The sequence below is a fragment of the Diadema antillarum genome, unplaced genomic scaffold, assembly GCF_040938485.1.
Source record: "Diadema antillarum isolate AM-2024a unplaced genomic scaffold, OU_Dant_1.0 seq00000648_RagTag, whole genome shotgun sequence".
Classification (NCBI taxonomy): domain Eukaryota; kingdom Metazoa; phylum Echinodermata; class Echinoidea; order Diadematoida; family Diadematidae; genus Diadema; species Diadema antillarum.
This window is the reverse complement of record NW_027271562.1, coordinates 468,772-488,813: the sequence shown is the minus strand read 5'-3', so window position 1 is coordinate 488,813 and position 20,042 is coordinate 468,772. Positions and strand designations below refer to the sequence as shown.

Sequence of the window (20,042 nt, the reverse complement as noted above, 5' to 3'; positions counted from 1 at the left end):
AAAAGTTAAAGCCCGATCCTTGCCTCCACCAATACTGTACCATCCCTTAAAAGGTATTGTTTACCACAGGGAGCAGTGATTTTAAAGATATTAAAGTTATCACATTTTATGCATATGTATAGGTCAGTAGTATCACAAAACATCCTACCATATAAAAATTTTGCAATAAAGCCTAAAATGTATGAAGATACACTGTATCACTATTTTTCTCAGTAAACCTTAAAGTTCTGCAGATGGTTTATTCAATTTTATTATAACTATTGTTGAGATTTTGTTTATATTTAGCAATACTTTTATATTGATTATACTGATGAATATTTTTACATTGGTTGTTTCTATCCCTACCTCACATTTTGGAACTATTTTGAAGCACCAAAGCTGGGTTTTTGTTTCATCTGCAAATGGTAAATAATGCCTTTAATGTTTGTGTCATTGAGTCTAGACTACCATATGTCTGCAATCATACAGGTTGTAGACTTAAGAATCTTGAGGGTACATTATATGTGTGCACTGTACATTGTGTATCATCTTGACTGAGACTGAAACATGATAACAATTGTGGACTCTACACACTGTGTGAATGTTTGACCGACGTCAAATATGATTCACGCTGCACAATAGAAAAATCATTGGCTCACAGGCAATTAAGCAACTTCTACATGTACTTAAGCACAAAAAGCCATATGGCGGTGTTTTTTAAATTTTTTTTTAAGTGAAAAAATGAAGTCACTTTAAGTGACATCAAACTGAGCAGGATCACATAAACATCATGAAATTTAGAGGAGTGTGAATAAAGCTATGACGTGTGGCATCCTAGATGGAGAGATTGAAATCATGACCACCCTGGTCACATGATGAAGAGTTCATTTATGTGCAATTTTGTGTTTGCTAGACAGATGGCTTTTAAAGTCACTCGGAAGGGAAATGTAGTGGATGACTAATACCAGAAATTTTCACGTGCATGAAACTTTCGGAAATTTCACAAGGAGCCAATATTCGCACCAAGTAAAATGAACACAAGTGTTTGTTTATACCATGCATTGAAAGCCAGTGGCGACAGCCTGCAAGAAAGGCCATCGGCTCCAATTCACAATAGTTTCATGCTGTGAAGGTTTCTGGTTTAACCTATCTATAGATAGCTGTACTACAGTGATCACAACAAGTCCCCTTATCCATCTTTTGGACTATAGACTCGCATTAAAAACTTAAAAAGCACTCCTGATGGCAATTAACCATCGCAATCACAGCTCTGGCCACCTCCTTGATTTTTCTACCCCTCCCAATCCTAAAAACTGTAGACCTGGCAGTAATTAGCAATTCGCAGTATGATTGTACATACACAATGCCTGCATATTGCCTGAGTGTTGGCAAAATTTGTGGAGGATGGTGTTCATGTGTGATGTCACACCATTGAGGGGGATAATCCTACATTGACATTAGGAAACAGTACTGTAGTGTCTTTGATGATGAATATGAATACTGGGTAGCCATTCCTACAGTGAAGTTCTAATAATCTTCCTCCATTGCTGTCAAGTGCAAGTTACATCAAGCTTGTTACTGTAAAACGAGGAATATTCGTCTGCATTTTAATTTCGTGAATTTCGCGAGCGCCAAGATTCGCGAAATTAAAATGCATGTGAAAGTTCTTGTCTACTTTATATGCACTGAATGCAAGAGGCAGTTTGCAAAATTTTCATGCCGAAAAAAAGGCCGTTGGCTCCAATTCACGAAAAATTCATGCCGCGAATATATCATGTTTTACAGTATCCTAATTGATGTTTCTGCGTGCAATATACAGTCAGAGAATGCAAAAGTGTGGAAATTTCCTCTATCAATCAACTATTCTACTTTATAGGTGTTTGCACACAATAATTTCATTCAACATACTAAGATTTCTTTGTGCAGTCCCATCTTTCCCCATGAATTCTCATCTTCTATAATGTTTCGGTGACCATCCAGTGCACTGATGAAAAATGTTTGATCAGCACTCCAGACAGGTAGCCTTAAAGGACAAGTCCACCTTCATATACATAAGGATTGAGAGAATGCAGCAATATTAGTAGAAGGCATCAGTGAAAGTTTGAGGAAAATTGGACAATCCGTTCAAAAGTTACGAATATTTTAAGTACCTGCGCAGTCACTGCTGGAAGAGAAGACTACTACAGTGTATGATGTCACATGCGTACAACTATATAAGGAATTTCACAAAACTTTACTTTTTGAATAAAGTACACATTTCTTCGACTTGCTGCTGACGTATATTAAAGGTAATATTATTACCCCTGCCTTCTGAAAGAGAGAAGTCGAGTGTTCTTTTGTTATGCGAGAAAAATGGAAATATGTTGAATTTTCTTTATTCTTTCTTTATATCATTGTACTCATGTGACATCACAAGCTATAGTAGTCTTTTCATCCAGCCGTGACTGAGCAGAAACTTCAAAAATTCATAACTTTTAAATGGATTGTCCGATTTTGCTCAAACTCTCACTGATGTGTTCTACTAATATTGCTGCATTCACTCAACATACATGTCTATAAAGGTGAACTAGTCCTTTCAGGAGTTCAGAAATGTATGTGATGCAGGCTGTATTTTCTGCTCAGGTGTGCACCATCAATCTTCCACAGATGATTAATGTGAGTTCTTCCAAGAACCCTAATAATTTCTCTTCATTTTATTATTCTTTTAAGAGCATGACTTGAAGTGGCACTCTGTTCCATTATACAGTATAAATGCTGGCAAATGAAGCTGCTGTAATAGTCAAATACAGGAACCACGGGGCATACTAATATTCAAACCTCCATGCCATCCAACTAATCCATCAAGTGTGCATAGTGAATTTCCACATGTTACGCGAGTTGTTGCTGGTCCTTCATCATTCTGATTTTTAATTGAAGAATATTATTTAAACCTGAAATACAATTATTAGAAATTCAGCAATTTCACTGCTGCAAGTCTTAATAAATCATGAATAATAATGATATTCAATATGAACAAGGTTTTCCCTTTCCACTCATGTTGCCCACGTCTAATGCAGAAACTACTTCACTTTAAAGGGAACGTACAGTTTTGGTTGAGACCTAATTTCAGGTTTCTAACATTTTTAGGTGAGATAATGAGAAACCTCTTATGAAATATGAAAGAGCAAGTAATTCTATGAGGAATTCAACGTTTATTTGATGAAAACTGGTTTTGAAATGGCTGAGATATCCAAAAAAGAGCAATTCTAATAAAGTGTGGGACCCACACTTTATTACGATTGCTTTGTTTTACTTTGTTTTTGGATGTTTCAGTTATTCCAAACCCGATTTTCATCAAATAAACTTTGAATTCCTCTTAAAATGGTATGCTCTGTGTTATATCATAAGTGTTTTCTTGGTATCTCGCAAAAAGTTAAAAGTCCAATTCTCATCTCCACCAATACTGTACCATCCCTTTAATAAACTTCTCTCATTTGTAGACTATGAAAAACTGTCTTCTTAGCATCTAGGATATGTTATGCATCAACAACATATCTAATGGGGTATTACCTGAAAGAAGTCTGAAAAAGGGTAAGCGTAATTCCTCATTAGAAATCTAATGTTTGCTGGGGTGAAAAACTCCTTGTCAAAAATGATAAGGGGTAAATAAGTCATTTGATGTAATGCATGGAAGCATGGCTGGCTTGAATACAGGGTTACTTTAGGTGCTGGGGGCAACTTGAACTCCGGCATATTTTGGTGGCATTTTGCATGCGACAGCAGATGGAATATTGCTGCATGAAATTAAATGGCGTTTCACAGGAACAGCATTCCCCTTCCCGAAGCCTCACAACAAAAATTTTCCCCTAAATTCAATCAGAAGACGATTTGTGGGATCAGAGGAGCAATACCACGCTGGCATGCAATCCATAATCCTCCCCCGCCCTCTCAATTTGACAACGACAGCTGAAAACATCACTTTGAATGTTTGAAAGGAGACTGCAGCATCCCCCCCCCCCCCCCAAAAAAAAGGACTTTTTAGGATGGAGGAAATAGAGCATCCATAGGTGAAATGTCAACGAAAATTTGAAACAAAAGCATGCAATTTTGACAGTGGTGCCTTTATGAATGATAAAAAGTTGACTGAAATGGCATCCTGTGTAGATGTCGTGACAATTCCATTTTTGTTCTTGTTTTTAATTTTTGAAATGCATCATCCAAGACAGATAAGGGAATTCCTTCACCCTTCACAAATTCACACTGCTGTGAATGGAAAGGTGTGAGTTTCTTCAATTTGTCTCCCTCTACAAATTAATCTTAACGCAACTGCTGATCTGTAAATTAACAAACATGTTGGAAAAAAGGAACCAGTGGGACTTGAACCTGTCATCTACATGTACTGCTTTCCATGCAGCGACACTACCACCAGGCTGTCCCTCGTTGCCGGCAGTGACACGTTCGTTAATTTACAGATCAGCAGTTGCGATCTTAACAAATTTAATTTGTAGAGGGAGACAAATTGAAGAAACTCACACCTGAACCTTCACCCCTCTGAATAATATCTTTCTTTCATGTGAATGGAAAGGTTAGCCAAAAAGCTCTCAGAAAGGAAGGGTTAATAAAAGGCTTTGAACATGGAAGGCTAGCACCAAAATCCCCATCAAAATTGCACATCACATATGCAAGATATACAATATAAGGAAAATACAAAGAAATTTCAACATACATGTATTTTGACCTTTGTAGCATAATGAAAGAGCGCTAGACTTACCTCTTTCAGAAAGCAGGGAGAATAATATTACCTTTGATCTATGTCACTAAGAAGTCCAGGGAAGGTGTACTTTTCATATAAAATGATATTTTGTGGAATTTTCTTTAAATTTTCTCTATATCATCTTGCAAGAGACGTCATGATCTGTGGTAGTCTTCTGATCCTGTGGTCTCATCACCAAAATTTCATAAATCATAACTTTTTAATCAATTGTCCAATTTCCTCAAACTTTCACTGATGTGCTCTACTAATTTGGCTGCATTCGCTCAATCCACACGTATGTCCGGGTTTCATTCCTCTTTAACAGTAAAAAACTGGAGGGAGGGAGCGGGGGATGGGCATAGTCAATTTTTATTACCAAGAGAAATTCATTATGTTAGCATGAACAAACTTGTGACTGAAATGGTATTACTTTTGTTCCATCTACATGATTAAATCAAGGAGCCATTAATTTCAACCACAAAAGCACAGAGAGTATAAAAAGGCTCACATCTTGTTTTAGTCTGTCTACATGTATGTTTCAATGCCATGCACAATGTGTAAATGCATGCCTGATGAGAGAAAACATATACAATATGTATTCCTCCTCATCGACAGCCGGCGCAGTTTTAAATTTGTTTGATTAATCAAAGTGATTCCGTATGGTTCGCTGTGTGCACACGTCCTTCTTGTGGCGTTGCCCTTGAGTTTTGTTGTTTTCATTTTCGAGGCTGAATCTTCATTAAAAATGATGCTTCTGTGAGTTTAAGTGAACTGATGATATGTGAATTATAGGCAAGAGTGTGTGCCACATGAAAAATATTTTCCCCTTTTTTGTTGGGGGGGGGGGGGGGAGTGGGTGTTACAACATACATGAATACGGGAGGTACAAGCCTGACAGCCTTGGATTCAGAAGTTCCAAAATAAAAAATAAAAATGCAAACAAAAAACATGGGCATTACACTTGAAATCTTAACCAAACTATATAAGCATTTAGCATTACAGTGAGGCTAGACAAAAACCACAAAACTATCCACTGTGCTTGCATGTGTGCATGCGTGTATTTATAAATAGCCAATCTTAATACAGAGTGGCCTGATCAGCAAAATGCAAAGTATGCTTTATATAGAATACTATAAAGTACCGTATACACGTATAATCATATATTCAAAAGAATATGTATCCCATCCCCCCCCCCCCAATAAATCATCCCTGCACTGGTTTAAAAAAAATAAATCCACCATCTAATGGCGCTTTCAGACACACTGAGTTATTGCATATTCATATGACGAATGGATATACGACGTTTCGATATGAGAGCATTCTGACACAGCACCCCGTTATACGATAATCATATCAGAGCATTCAGACCTAGCGCACAAGCGATATTTCTTGAGTAGATGTGCCTCTCTTCCATGCGCAGTACATAATTTACGCAGGCTTTGCACAGTGTGTCTATACTCTGCCTTGGATTCATCCGGTAGTTCGCGGCAGATCATTATTACTTCACAATCAATCTGTCAGCCGCATGTTATAAGTCCGCACCGCAGATATGTGAGCTTGGCGCGCGCTGCGAATAAGCCCCGCCTACTCATACGACGTACGGATATGAGAGCATTCAGACACAAGTATACGTTGTATGGATATAGGATAATGATTTGAAATGATGCTCAAACCACCATTTCGATATACGATGTATATTGGTACGACGTTTCAATATAAGAGACACGAAACAGACACAATTCAGACACAATAAAAACATGCTATATCCATACGTCGTATACGAGAACTCTCTAGTCTGAATGAGGGGTATTAAAGTCTTCCCACCTGCAAGATGCATTGGGGGATTACAGTGTGGTGTGCAGATAAAGAATAATGTGTCAATATTCCATTCCCATTGGGCAATGAACAGGGAAGCTCAGAGATAAAAATATTATCACTGAAGCTTCAACGCATCTTTAATCTCTCCTGAAAATTTCCATACGTCATTTGCACTGATAAGACGTATCCTTTATAACTGACTAAAAAAGAGACACCGAGAACTGCAAGTATCTCTTTCAGTGCATGGCGTATTTAATGAAAGGATCGATATCTCTTTTCATTGTGGGGTCATTAAGCATCTTTCTACTTCCAGCAACATAAGCATACAGCATGATTCAAATGTCATTAAACACAAACCTTTGTTTTGGACTAGGGCAATTATCCCCTGGGCAATTACCCCAGACCATTCCCCTGACCCTAACCCTAATCCTAATCCTGAACCAACTCCTAACCCTAACCCAAACTCTATACCCTAAACCTAACTCTAACCCTAACCCTAATCTCTACTCTAACCATATTACTAACCAGTATTTAGCCGGGGGGTAATTGCCCTGAGAAGAGGCTTATTCATTCTGAAAGTTTTCTGCAATGACATAATTCTTTTCATACTCTTGCACTTCCCCCCTTTATGTCAATTTCAGTTAAAGTTAAACAGACCCGGAACTGAAGAGGGCACTGTTGCAGGACTATTCGACAATGCTTATGGAAATGCATCTACCATCTACATCTCAGCAAGAGCAGTTTTGTATGGTCAGTGTGTGTCAAAAGTTGAAATAATGTCAACTTTACAATAGTTCATCTCTTGGTTTGGCTGTCGTTCCAGTTCGGTGTAATAATGTCAGAGGTAAAAATGTCAGAGGTAAAAATGGCAGGGGTTAAAATGTCAGAGGTAATGTCACAGGTAACATTTTTACCTCTGCCATTTTTACCTCTGCCATTTTTACCTTTGCCATATTTACCTGTGCCATTTTTACCTGTGCCATTTTTACCTCTGCCATTTTTACCTCTGCCATTTTTACCTGGCACTGTTGTGCCAGGCTGGTCCCACCTATCACATATTCGGATCCTTCAAAGACACAGTTTGCTTTTAATACTAGCTTGCTGTGGAAACTTGCTGTGGGATGTCAAAGGAAAGACAATCCCATTTCATATAGTAACTTTGGCTGCCACATTTCTTGCTCTCCTGAACATTTAACATTTTGTAGATGTGAGGTCATGTCACCCCGGCAATGATGATCTACTTTTTCTTTGCCATTTATCTAGTTTTACAACATCGATCTTCATAATAAAGATGGCACACCATTAAATGGTGCCCTCTTGAATCCCAAGTCTGTGCACCTTTAAATGATTTATGAATTGATGTGGAGGGAATACATCCTATGCGTCAAGCACCTAAACTAAGGTGAAAGTGTCAGTTGCCTTCTGAGACCACTGCATCATGGCAACAACTATGGTAATTTGTGAATGCATTTACAGTCATAGCACGCTACCGGTAATGTCAAAGATTCACACCTAAGCAGCAAACCCCCCACCCCACGGGGGGGGGGGGGGGGGGGTTGAAGCCCTAACTCATGCAGAGCCAGAAGTGATGAAGCCACCATTATTCTTTTTTTTAAGAGAGTTGTATGACTGAAACATCAGTCTATTACAGCCTCGCATAGTTTTGCTGATGAAGAATGTACGATCATACACTGAGAACATTGAGGAAGTCCGTAATTATGGTTAATTCACCTAATCGCTCAACACTTTGGTTCATCCCAGCGAATTTTGCAAAGCTTCCCATTTCTCTGAGCTTAAAACAAAGTGGCGAACACAACAAGGTACATTATATGTGAATAGAAAGACAGCATGATGTAGGCAAACACTGATCTGTATATAATTGAGAAGAGTATACCCCTTAACCAGTGCTTTCGTCTTCCTTCTGCACACAATAATCTCTGGACTGTATTTTCCTGGTGACATCAAATTTGCTCCTGCGGCAATTAATTGCCCCAGTCTTATTTTCTCCAAGGCCTTAGGGTTAGGGTTAGAATTGTAATAGGGATTTAGCTTTATTTTGATGTGAGGATTAAGACTACGGTTAGGGTTATGATTGTGGGTAAGTTTTTATGTTTGGCTTAAATAGTGTGCAGATTATTTCATGGGAGTAATTGTCGCAGGAGCAAATGTCATAGAACCATTTTCTCATCCTAAGACTGCACGACAACAAATCTGTCTTAGCTAGAATATGCCGCCCCATGTTACCCGCATGCAATATTGTTTAATACTTTAAACCCATGCAGGAAGGCAGTACCATTCAGTGACAGCTTCAAGCTAAATGCACAACCGCTTACAGACACTGTTCAGCATTGTGTTGGCCAAATCAAAAAACAACAACACCCAAATCTGTCAATCTATGTCACTTAGCTGAGTAATGATGTTCAAATGGATGAAAAAAAAATTGAGGAACAAAGAATTTTGGACAGTTATGGCATTATTATGAAGAGATCTGTTAGCAAATTACACAATGCTGAAAATACATTTCATCTACAATGTATGTTGCTGCTATTTTGGTGCACACACTGCTTTCATCACTAATACGCCCTCTATCAATAAAAAATTCCTGTAATGTATTCAAATTTTATGCACACTTTATTTACAAAGATTGCTTTAACAACCACAGGGCTTACCCTATCTGGCAACAACTTAATATGAGTGCTATCAAGTGAATCTCTGCATAAGAAACTTTTAAAACTGGAGGGAGCAGGTGAATAAAATGGTTTGCTACTAAGCTACAGGAAAAGAAACGCCCACGAATCTAGTATATTACAGAAATGGTCTAGTTTGTAAATATAATATCCAACTGATGGAGGATTTGAGGTACATAAACTGTACACGTACGTACCTTGTGAGGGGTCGTTGGGCTGTCTCTTCTTCATCTTGTTCTCCGAGATGGCGGCGTGGTAGGCGGCGTTCATCTTGAGGTACCACGCTGCCCGGAGCATCGGCATGTTCGTCTCACACATGGTGATGAAGATGTCATCCTTGCGATGGAACACGGGTACCTGAAACGGTGGGGATTGGAACCAAGAGACTGGCGGGTCACAACAAGTGCAGCATAGGATGCCATTGCCTCTTGGGACTACCCACGGCCTACAACATCAACACTGACAGCTGACTGACTTACAAAGTTGCAAATCACTTCTCATTGGGGAATTCTAGCCCTGTTAAAGAATTATCTATTTAACAGAAAGAGTAAAATTTTTATTTGTGGAAAAGCACAACAATGAAAACTCGATCAAAATTACATGAAACTTTTAAGTTAGGAAATTGTGTAGTTTTGCTAATTTTGCAAAAAATTTTTTTCAACAGTTGATATGACATGTAATTGAGATATTAAACTCATGATGTCATTACCTCACAATTTGCCATGGATCATGTAAAAAAAAAAATGATGAAAATTCAATTTTTTTGAGCCCAACATGTGTAAAATCCCCTTATCAAAGACCACTGTTTAAACACATCAGAAAAACAGTAAAACTGTACCGGGACTTTATCTTTTTTTTCACAATGACAATCAGGCTATTGGCTAGATTTTATAACATGACAAGCCTCTGTACTAACAGTATGAAATCCCACCAGGAAATATGATTGGCTGAATACACTCAAGAAATCTGCGCAATGCCGAGGTGGCGGTGGTGGCATACACAACTGGATCCAAAATGTGCTAACTTTAACATGAAATTCTGAACACAAGTGAGTGCTGTGTAGCTCATACATTTAATATGCATTTATGATGTAGTTCATGTACAGTGCCTCAGTCAATTTTGCCTGATGGTTGCTAGGCAACTTTCACCCCAACCTTGCAAAGTAAGAAGAGATGCAAAGTTACATCACCAGTGTAAATGGAAAGACTTAACTTCCCAATTTTATTTTTGCAAAGTTAGGCAGTGTAAACGGGCCTTCTTTTACACTGTACTTTCTCTAAACTCCTTTCCGGTATCCTTCTCTCAGAATACAGCACACCAATAAAAGCTCTCTGGGTTTTAAATCAACATTCATCACACATGCAATGTATACATGTCTGTACAATGTACATGCATGAAATGTATGACTTAAATGCTCAATCTGTGAGATCAATACCAGGTATAAAGAGTCTATTCCTTCTCCTTACATGTGTGTGTGTGTGTGTGTGTGTGTGTGTGTGTGTGTGTGTGTGTGTGTATGTGTGTATGAGCGTGTGTGTGTGTGTGTGTGTACATGTGGTGTTTGTGTGTCTGTTGCTTTCAAGCACAATGCTAAACCACATTTTGTACTCCTAACCAACTCCAACCAGCACTTTCTGAGGAAAGTCAACCTATGACAGTGCACTTTCTGGGCACCTACAAAGACCTGCCAAGGGCTTTCTTCCATGCCCATTGTGTACCAAATGCAACTCCACTGACACTTTCATTACACTTCCTTAGCAGCGTAAAGAATGGCTGTCACGAATTCTAAACTATGAATCCAGGCTGGCACGGATGTTGTATGTAAAAAGGTGCCTGATGACTTGCACCCTTGACTACAGAAAGGAGGTTTTACGATTCACAAATTGCAAATAGGTGACACGCTCAATGTTGGAGTTTTACTGACATTGCATGTACAGCAAATATGCTTTAAAAAAATCATTTTGCCCTCCTCTACTGAATACATCTATAGACACTTTTCTGATTCCAAGATTGCACCATCTCTAACCACATCTCCTTCACTGCAACATCACTTTTCTTTTCCACATAGAGTTGCGCACATGTTTTCGGAGAAAATAGTTTTCAAATTATACACTATACATAGATATTATGTATTGTATGGCAAGTTCTGAGTGACAACAGGATCTTTTTAATTATCACCATCAACTACGTTTATAACGTATATTAACCCATTGAGGACGAGTCACGAGTGTCTATGAGAACTGCATGTTGTAGCAAGATCAGCCTATCCTCAACGGGTTAAGCTGAATATTTCTAAAATGATGATGTCTATATAGTGTATCAATTGCTTATTCTTCAAGTAGAATTTGTTGCGCGACTTTGCAGATAGTCCTAATATAATTCAATATTGTAGAATAATAAAAACTAGTGTGAACGTGGCAGAACCATGTATACATGCAAGGCTTACAATACTATTTTGGTTAGTGCAAATCTGAAATTCAATTCTTCTAAACATTTCATTAGCTGCCAATTTCCAGCAATCAAAACAACTTTGGCATTCTGATACATAGCACCATTCTAAATGATACTGATATTAAAATGGTTATATCATCCCTTACATTGATCAATTTCCTGCAAGATTTTCAAGAATTGTGATTTAACAGAAATCATATGAACTCTCTCTTGGAAACAAATATTTCCAAATAAAAACTAATCCCAGACAATAACCAAACTGAAGACAGAACAGAAGGAAAAGTCATTTGAAGGTCCAAAGGTTGGTTTTCACAAAAGAACTGATTGAAAAGATGTGTTTTAAATGGATGCTGTTAATTCTTCACATGAGGAGCTACTGTATGCAGATTCAAAGGAATAATCTTTCAATCTTTAAAGGATGCAGTATTTGTATCGATATTATTTCATAATGGAATGAAACAATATTATGAGTGCATTCTTTGTGTGATATTTCTGACAGTTCATTACCTTCTTCGCTAGTTGGTTGAGGGATTTGTTTCCAGCGAGATCGTAAAACCATGACTGCGCTTGTCCACGGGCTTTGGAGGCTGCAACCTGGTAATGGAAAACAGATATGAGTGTCATAGATATCTTGAATTGGATGAAAGAATGTAATCTTTGCAGAATATTTACAAATGTATGCTAAGTGTATGTCACTGAAAGTTATGCCTTTATACTGCAACATTTCTAAGTACACTTGTACATCTCATTCCTCATTACAACTGAACAATCATTAACATGAACACAAACTACCAGGAACCAATGTTTGAATGGTTTCCTTTAAAGAATGCACACAACAGGGGGGCATTTCATGTAGCATTTTGGTCGGATATTTTTCTGACAAACTGTTACAAGCTACGGAAATTCTTGCATCTGATTGGCTGAGAGCAAATTTGTCTGACAACTTTGTTGGACAAAATGCTTCATGAAAAGCCCCCAGAAGTCCAATTTGAAAGTTTTTTACATGATACATTACACAGATTATGCATAGTTTCACAGGTAACATCAACATTTTCTTTAAATTCTTGCATTCTTGCATGGGTCTCTTGCATTCAACTTGGAATGAAAATACTACAATATTCATCTGCCATGTTTTACCATGAACAAGTGAATACCCTTGCTGATATACAATTTATACTTTCAACACAAGTGGTCCGCTTTACCCATTGAGGACGGTTTGATCTTGCTACAACACACACTCCCCACAGAAGCTTGCCCGAGTATACTCGGGACTCGTCCTCAATGGGTTAAAGGGGAATGAAACCCCTATAAATACAGTGTGTCTCTAAAAAAAGTAAACCCAACTTCAACAGCAAATTTTCAGAAAACTATTTGCACATTATTTTTTCATGGTTATATACTGTAGTTCAATAAGTCTTCTATCTAATGATACCACATAGGTTATGTAACTCTCATGCATGACTGAGCATGATTCAACTTAGTGAATGGGTGTGAAATCATCACTGTGGCAAGTTATTTCTTGCTGTTGTCATGCATTCAGGGCATATTTGAAGTTAAATTTTTGTCAGCAAAGGTTGTTCCTGACACAGGCACACTTCGCATGCTTTCCAAACATGGTACAGTTGACAATTGAGCAGAGAGTATTCCTGGTAACTCGATACCAGGAAACAAGAAGTTGCGTGGAAGTTCAAGAGGCTTTTCGGATGCAGTTCCCCGACAGGCAGCCTCCAACACAAAGAGCCATCTCGTACAATGTGAGAAAGTATGCTGATCACGAAACTTGCCACAGTGATGATTTCACACCCATTCACTAAGTTGAATCATGCTCAGTCATGCATGAGAGTTACATAACCTACGTGGTATCATTGGACAGAGGACTTATTGGACTATGTAACCATGAAAAAATAATGTGTAAATATTTTATAGTTTTCTGAAAATTTGCCGTTGAAGTTGGGTTTACTTTTTTTAGAGACACCCTGTATATGTTGATTGAGTGAATGCAAAAATTATATAAGTGCATTCGTAGAACACATCAGTGATGTTTGAGGATAATCATACAATCAGTTCAAAAGTTATGAATTTTCAAAGTTTCAGTACAGCCATCGCTGGATAAGGAGAGTACAGTAATATGTGATGTCACACATGAACAACAATGTAAAGAAAATGTAAGGAGACGTAACATATTTTCATTTTTCTAGCACAATGAACAAGCACTTGGCTTACCTCTTTCAGAAAGAAGGGGGAATATATCATATTACCCTCAACATTTGTCTATAAAGTGAAATGAATGTATACTTTCCATATGATATAAAAATCAAATATATGGAAATTTCTTTATATCTTATAAAGATTATATATATTTTCTTTATATAAATGTCCTGCTGTGACACAACAAATTGTTGAAATCTTCTAATTCAGCACTTGCAGTACCGAAACTTAAAATATGCAAACTTCAGAACAGATTGCCTAAATTTCCTCAAACTTTGCTGATGTGTTAAGGTTGCTGCAGTCACTCAATCCAAACATTCATATTTGTACTCAGCTTTGACCAATTTTTACTTTTCCTCCCTCAAACTTTAACAAATAAGCATTTTGGTTTCACATACATTGTAAATGTCAAAAAGCAACCCTTTACCTCCCTCAAATTAAATACAGCAAGCCTGTAGTTGCGAGCAAACTAATACCATTAAAGTCAAATTGATATCAAAGATATGAAGACTATTGAAATGTCTAATGGCAAGAGCGGGATATTCTTTCATCGCTGTTTACAAAAAAAAAAAAAAGATCCTCTTTCAATAGGGATGGAATGCTATGCTATGCTATGTCTACATGTAAGTGTAAGAGATGTTCTCTTTATTCATCGGGTATCGTGTAGTCATTTTAGCAACTTGATAAAAAATGCAGAAAGAATGATAAAAGTTGTCAAGCATCTACTCTTCATCTTTGAATCAAACATTCTGTCAGTGAAAAAAAAAGAAGAAAGAAATTGCAGACACTACTCTAAAAAGACAATTGCAATGGAAAGAAAATGGTTGTGGATGCAAGAGGACTGCCCCCTTTAATACCGCAAATTAATGTGATTCATTAGGATTAGGAGAGAGCATACAATGTATGTTAACCTTGAATTGTCTCTACAATGCTAATTGGGTGAATGCGACTGTTGGCAAAAAGCTGAGACTCAGTATACTGTATCTCTCAAATTTCAACACACCATCAACAAGTTCTTTCTAGCAAAATATACATTTTACCAATATACAAAATAAACACTTTCGGTTTCATTTCGACCTGATAGAGTGAAATCAAACATGGATTGGTGGAAAGGTAGAAAGTCTGTGTGTGTGTGTGTGTGTGTGTGTGTGTGTGTGTGTGTGTGTGTGTGTGTGTTTTCAGTATCCCAGTTCATGATTAAATATCTTTTCATCATGTAATATTGTACTTTAACTAAGCCTGAAAAACATCAGAGTGACTCATCTCCCATCAATTTACAACATGAACTAATATCACATCTACTTCGGATCATCCATACTGTTTGCTTTCCAGTATGCTAGTTGTGGTTGTGGTTGTTTGTCTGTTTGTTTGTTTGTTTTCATCTATACAGAAGACTCTGAGAATGCATGCAAACTTGGACTGAAGCATTCTAACCTTAAGAGGTACAGTACAAGTAGTACCCTTTTTTGTAAGCCTTTTGATAATGTTCTCCAAGAAAGATGACACTGAATTTGAAATTTAGCATGTGTGATACTTTGTATATTATATCATGTTGTACCACACTTGATTTTGGCACTGTACAGTATCTAAAATATTGTGGAAGAGACAAATAATTCTGCATTAATAGCCTCTGTTTGCAATAAGGCATAATGGCCACCATATACAATGGGCCTTCTTCTGTTTGTTAAACCTCCTGAATTATGCATAAAACTTATATTTCCTATCCAACAACAGATTTTTTTTTTTTTTTTTTTGGGGGGGGGGGGCTTCTTTTCTTTAATCCAAATTTGTGAGCAACATAAACATTCAGAACAAGAGATATTTAATGTATACATGTATATAATGAAACATATAAAATGTACATATTTAAGTTTTGCTGAGGTTGCATTTCATGAAGAAGTGAGAGGACACAAATACACAAATGAAGTTCCATATTATACATAGGATACAAAAAAAAAAGCTTCCTAATTCAGTCTTTGCTCTATAAATGCTCAGATCATCAATGTACATGATTAAATGTTTTTCCTTCATTTAAGGAGGCATAGTCCCAATAAATGCATGTTCATAGGTTGTCTTTGAGGAATGCATTCTTACTGTTGGAGTTGCAAATGTTTTGTTTTTATGTGCACCCCCCCCCCCCCACCCGAAGCAAGGCCATTGCAGTCTGTATCTCTGAGCAAAATTTCATGAAGGTATCTTGCCTATTCACAGATCTTCTTGAAATTGCTACCATTTTCAAATTTCACTGTCAGATCTTAAAAAGAAATAAGTAGTTCTAGTAATTATGCAATGCACTAAAGTACATGTGTATAATGCACTACATTTCACACATTATGTACTGTATGCATGTGCATCAATTGAAATATGATCAACCGTTGAAAAGAAATTCTAGACTCCTCAGACGTGTTCCCACAACTTTTAAAAGAAATGTTGACAGCAGATCATGAGCAACTTTTGACTTCTCAACATGAAAGTTATCTTTCATGTTGAAGCCAAAACATAGTTATCAGAAGGGCTCAAAATTAATTTTTCACCATTCAAAATTTCCCTGTAACATATCCATAGGATCCTACCACGAGACTTGTCAGGCTGATGTGATTTGCCAGGATAATGAATTGTTCTGAAGTTGTACCTTGAGATCAAAAGTATTAAGACACTTTTGATCATAGTATTTCACTCCTCAAGTACCCTCCCTGTACGGTATTGGGTAGGCAGAATATTATACTTGAATGATCAATCGTGACCCAGCAATATTATCACCCAACAAGCTGCATGCATTTCACTCTCTTGCAAAAGATTGATGGATACTGCTATGGCCTGATTTGTAATCAATTATAAAGCATTATGTTGTAAGTAGCAACCACAATCAGTATGCTCTAAGACTGCAAAAATTTTGGTGTACCTTTTTTGGCTAATATTTTGAACAGTGGTTGTTACGCAACAACTGCAACTGTGTTATCACAGCATACACGGATTGTATAAAGTACACATTTTTCTGGCATGCATTTGTCAATTTCAGGGCTAAAATTGACAGTTTCTGCAGGCATATGGAAAACTATATTTTACTATTATACCTTTAAAAGCATTTCAAAGACAATGAATACCACAGTATCAGCAGAGTTTTATGGAAATATTGATGTTTTTAGTCAATTAGGACTTGATACTACTTTGATACCTTTACAGCGTCTTCAAACCTCCATAAAAGAAAAGATCAGTCGTGATAAAACTTCTTTATGCAACTGTGAATCTCATTTAATCTTGCTCCCCTCTTGCTGAGTTCCCATTGCCAGCACTAATACACACCTTTTAATTGTGAAAACAAATGCGCAGCATATACAAATTCTCTGCAACAGACATCAAACAGACAAGACTTAAAGTTTGAATCCTTTTTGCAAATGTCATGAAATTTTGCATGGTGAAAGAATAATGTCTCGTATCTTGTGTATGAAATCGTCCAGCAATACACCTCAGTTTTTAAGGAAAGAAATGAAACACTGAAACCATGTCATGTGAGAATACCTTCCCCTTTTGTACCCAGAATAACAGTTGAATTTTTTTTTTTTCCAAATGAATTCTATAGTACGTATCTATAAATCTATATTGTCTTCCTTCTATCAACAAGAAGTTTCGAGTTTTATTATTCTGAGGAAAGGTCTGAATTACCCTACCTCTACAAATATATTGGTGCTTAATATGAGAAGAATCATATTTCCAGGGTCGCAAAAGGGAAACACAAAGGGCAAACAAAGAATAGATACACACATCATGCATGTAGACATCGTACTACCACTTCCACAGAAATTGTGAGATATTGTTATTTTGTATACACATGACCTGGCGTCATCACAAAACTGACAAAAACATTGATAGTGACGATTTCCCAGTCTTCATGAGATTATGAAAGAAGTTATCAGTTTTGAAATGTTAACCCATACAACTAACGTATTAGAATTACAATTCACCAACAACTAACATTAACATACATGTACAAGTATGTTAACTGCATCAGGTGCAAGAAAATCAATCTTTTGGTTTGAAAAAAAGAACCGAAGTTGCAAGACTATTGAAACAAAATAATTCACTGTTCAGGATTTAAAATGGACTTACAATTTTACAGCAAATATTATGATGGGAGTATCAGACTATAATATAATGTTGGAATGAACATTAAGCCTATGTATTCATGAATTAAAGTACCAGTGTTACTGCTGATTGCTCTGAGAAGTGCTTGTTAAGAGTATTCATAAACATGAGTACTCTTTCCGGTACAGAAAATTAGGTAGAAACATGTCAAAGCAAAGAAACATAATTGGCATATAAAACAAAAGATTAGTGAGAAATATTCCTTTAACTCAACTTGATCCTACGCTTCCAAACTTTGCCAGCTTTTGCAAAGAATCCCTCATTCCAGGAATAACAGAAACTGAAACTGAATATTGCTGACTCTCGACAGACCTTAATCCAACCTGGGGGCTGTGTAACCTACATGTATGTAACTTTTTTGTTAGATTTGTGGAGCAAGATCATACAGAACTGCGTAGTTGTTTGTGCAGGAAAATATCATAAAATCATGCTTTTGGTTGATGATCTAGCAACTACAACACAATGAACAATTTGTTCCCCGAAAGCCATCCCTGGTTGGTTATTGCCAAAAATAAAAAATAAAAAAAGATAAATAAATACATATATACAATTGTATTTAATAAATAAATATATTACAGTGGATGCCAGTTTTTCTTTTTTTAAATTTCATGTCAGAAATGTACTTTTAGTAGAGATTATCCAAGTATATCCATGGGAACCTTGAGAATCTACATTGTACATCATTGCTTTGATCACGTAATTTGCATGTTATACAGTGTATGTATATGAGATAGCCATGAGTCACCATTAGATTACATGAAAACATGTCAAACTCTCAAATTCCATACATTTCTTATATTTTTTGTCTGATTTTGATGAAGACTCCACCACGCTGCATGACTGATTATACTCGACTTATCGAAGGCAGCTTGAGCATTTGGTGGAATTGCATTTTGAATTCAGCAAAGGGTGGTAACTTTCCACAATTACTGGGGCTGCCTGATGCATCATAAATTGCATTTTATAACTGAATGCTTCTACATATGGTGGTGAATCTAAAAATTTTCAGGTGACACTCTGCAAGTCATGCTTTTGAAACAGACATACAGAGACTGCATTATATCAGCAAAACTTTATGAGACAATAATTTTTTTTTTTCCCTCGTGGAAATGCCATGTCCAGAAGGCAGAAAACAAACTTTATTGAGACTCCCAATTAATTATTTGTGAGTGTGTGTGTATAAAAGCAGGAGTAACGATGGGGTAGCATTGGTAGAGTTGGATAAAAAATGGGGAAAAACAGTATCTTCAAACTGCATCATATGACTGCAACAACAAAAATTCTTTTTCTGCTGGCACCACCCACATTTTCAGTTGAAGCTTTAACAGAGCGCTACAGATTCTTTACTATGTGCACTAAAACTGCAAAACCATCTTTCAGGAATGTAATTTAGAAACTGGCGTTCATGTTGCAGTTGTGGCAGTTTTATGAAAGAACACTGGAGAAATTCAAATAGCATGCTGAGTTGACTGAGATGCCCGTGTTCCCTCTTGGTCCCTATAGTACTCTGCAACAATGTGCCTTTAAAGGGAAATCTCCATTTCAAACTGGAAATAGATGGACGGCCCTGGAAACATCTTTACCCCCTTTCTTACATCCTTTTAGGCAGGGTGAATGAAAAGTTCCACACACTGCTACATTAAAGGGGAATTCCAGTGCAATTGAATGTTAGTCTATTCAAAAGTAGAAGTTTCATCTTAAAGCACAACAATGAAAATTTGATCAAAATTGGATGAAAAGTAAGCTACGACACTGTGAAGTTTTGATCATTTTTCAGGAAACACTTCTTGAACAGTCAATATGAATATGCAAATAGTGCAGTGATTATAAATGTAATCCCCTCACAAGTTGCCATATATAGTTGTACATAAATTTCGATATTTCCTTTTTTATTCTATAGTTTCAAATGCAATCTCATATCCTGACATATCTAACTGATCATTTCAATTCTGAAGTTATTCAACATGTTTCACAATTCAATAACAGTAACATTGAATTTTCATCATTTTTTTTTACATGATCAA

General features: G+C 36.8%; 1 protein-coding gene across 1 annotated transcript in view; it reads right to left on the bottom strand.

Moving 5' to 3' along the window:
• LOC139736452 (mediator of RNA polymerase II transcription subunit 12-like protein) overlaps positions 1-20,042 on the bottom strand; it is a 93,134-nt gene that overhangs the window by 53,781 nt on the left and 19,311 nt on the right. Inside the window, exons 5-6 of the mRNA XM_071647202.1 lie at positions 12,175-12,261; positions 9,414-9,573 (exon numbers count right to left, since the gene is read on the bottom strand). Of these exons, the coding sequence (XP_071503303.1) occupies positions 9,414-9,573; positions 12,175-12,261 (247 nt within the window). The remainder of the gene's footprint in view (positions 1-9,413; positions 9,574-12,174; positions 12,262-20,042) is intronic.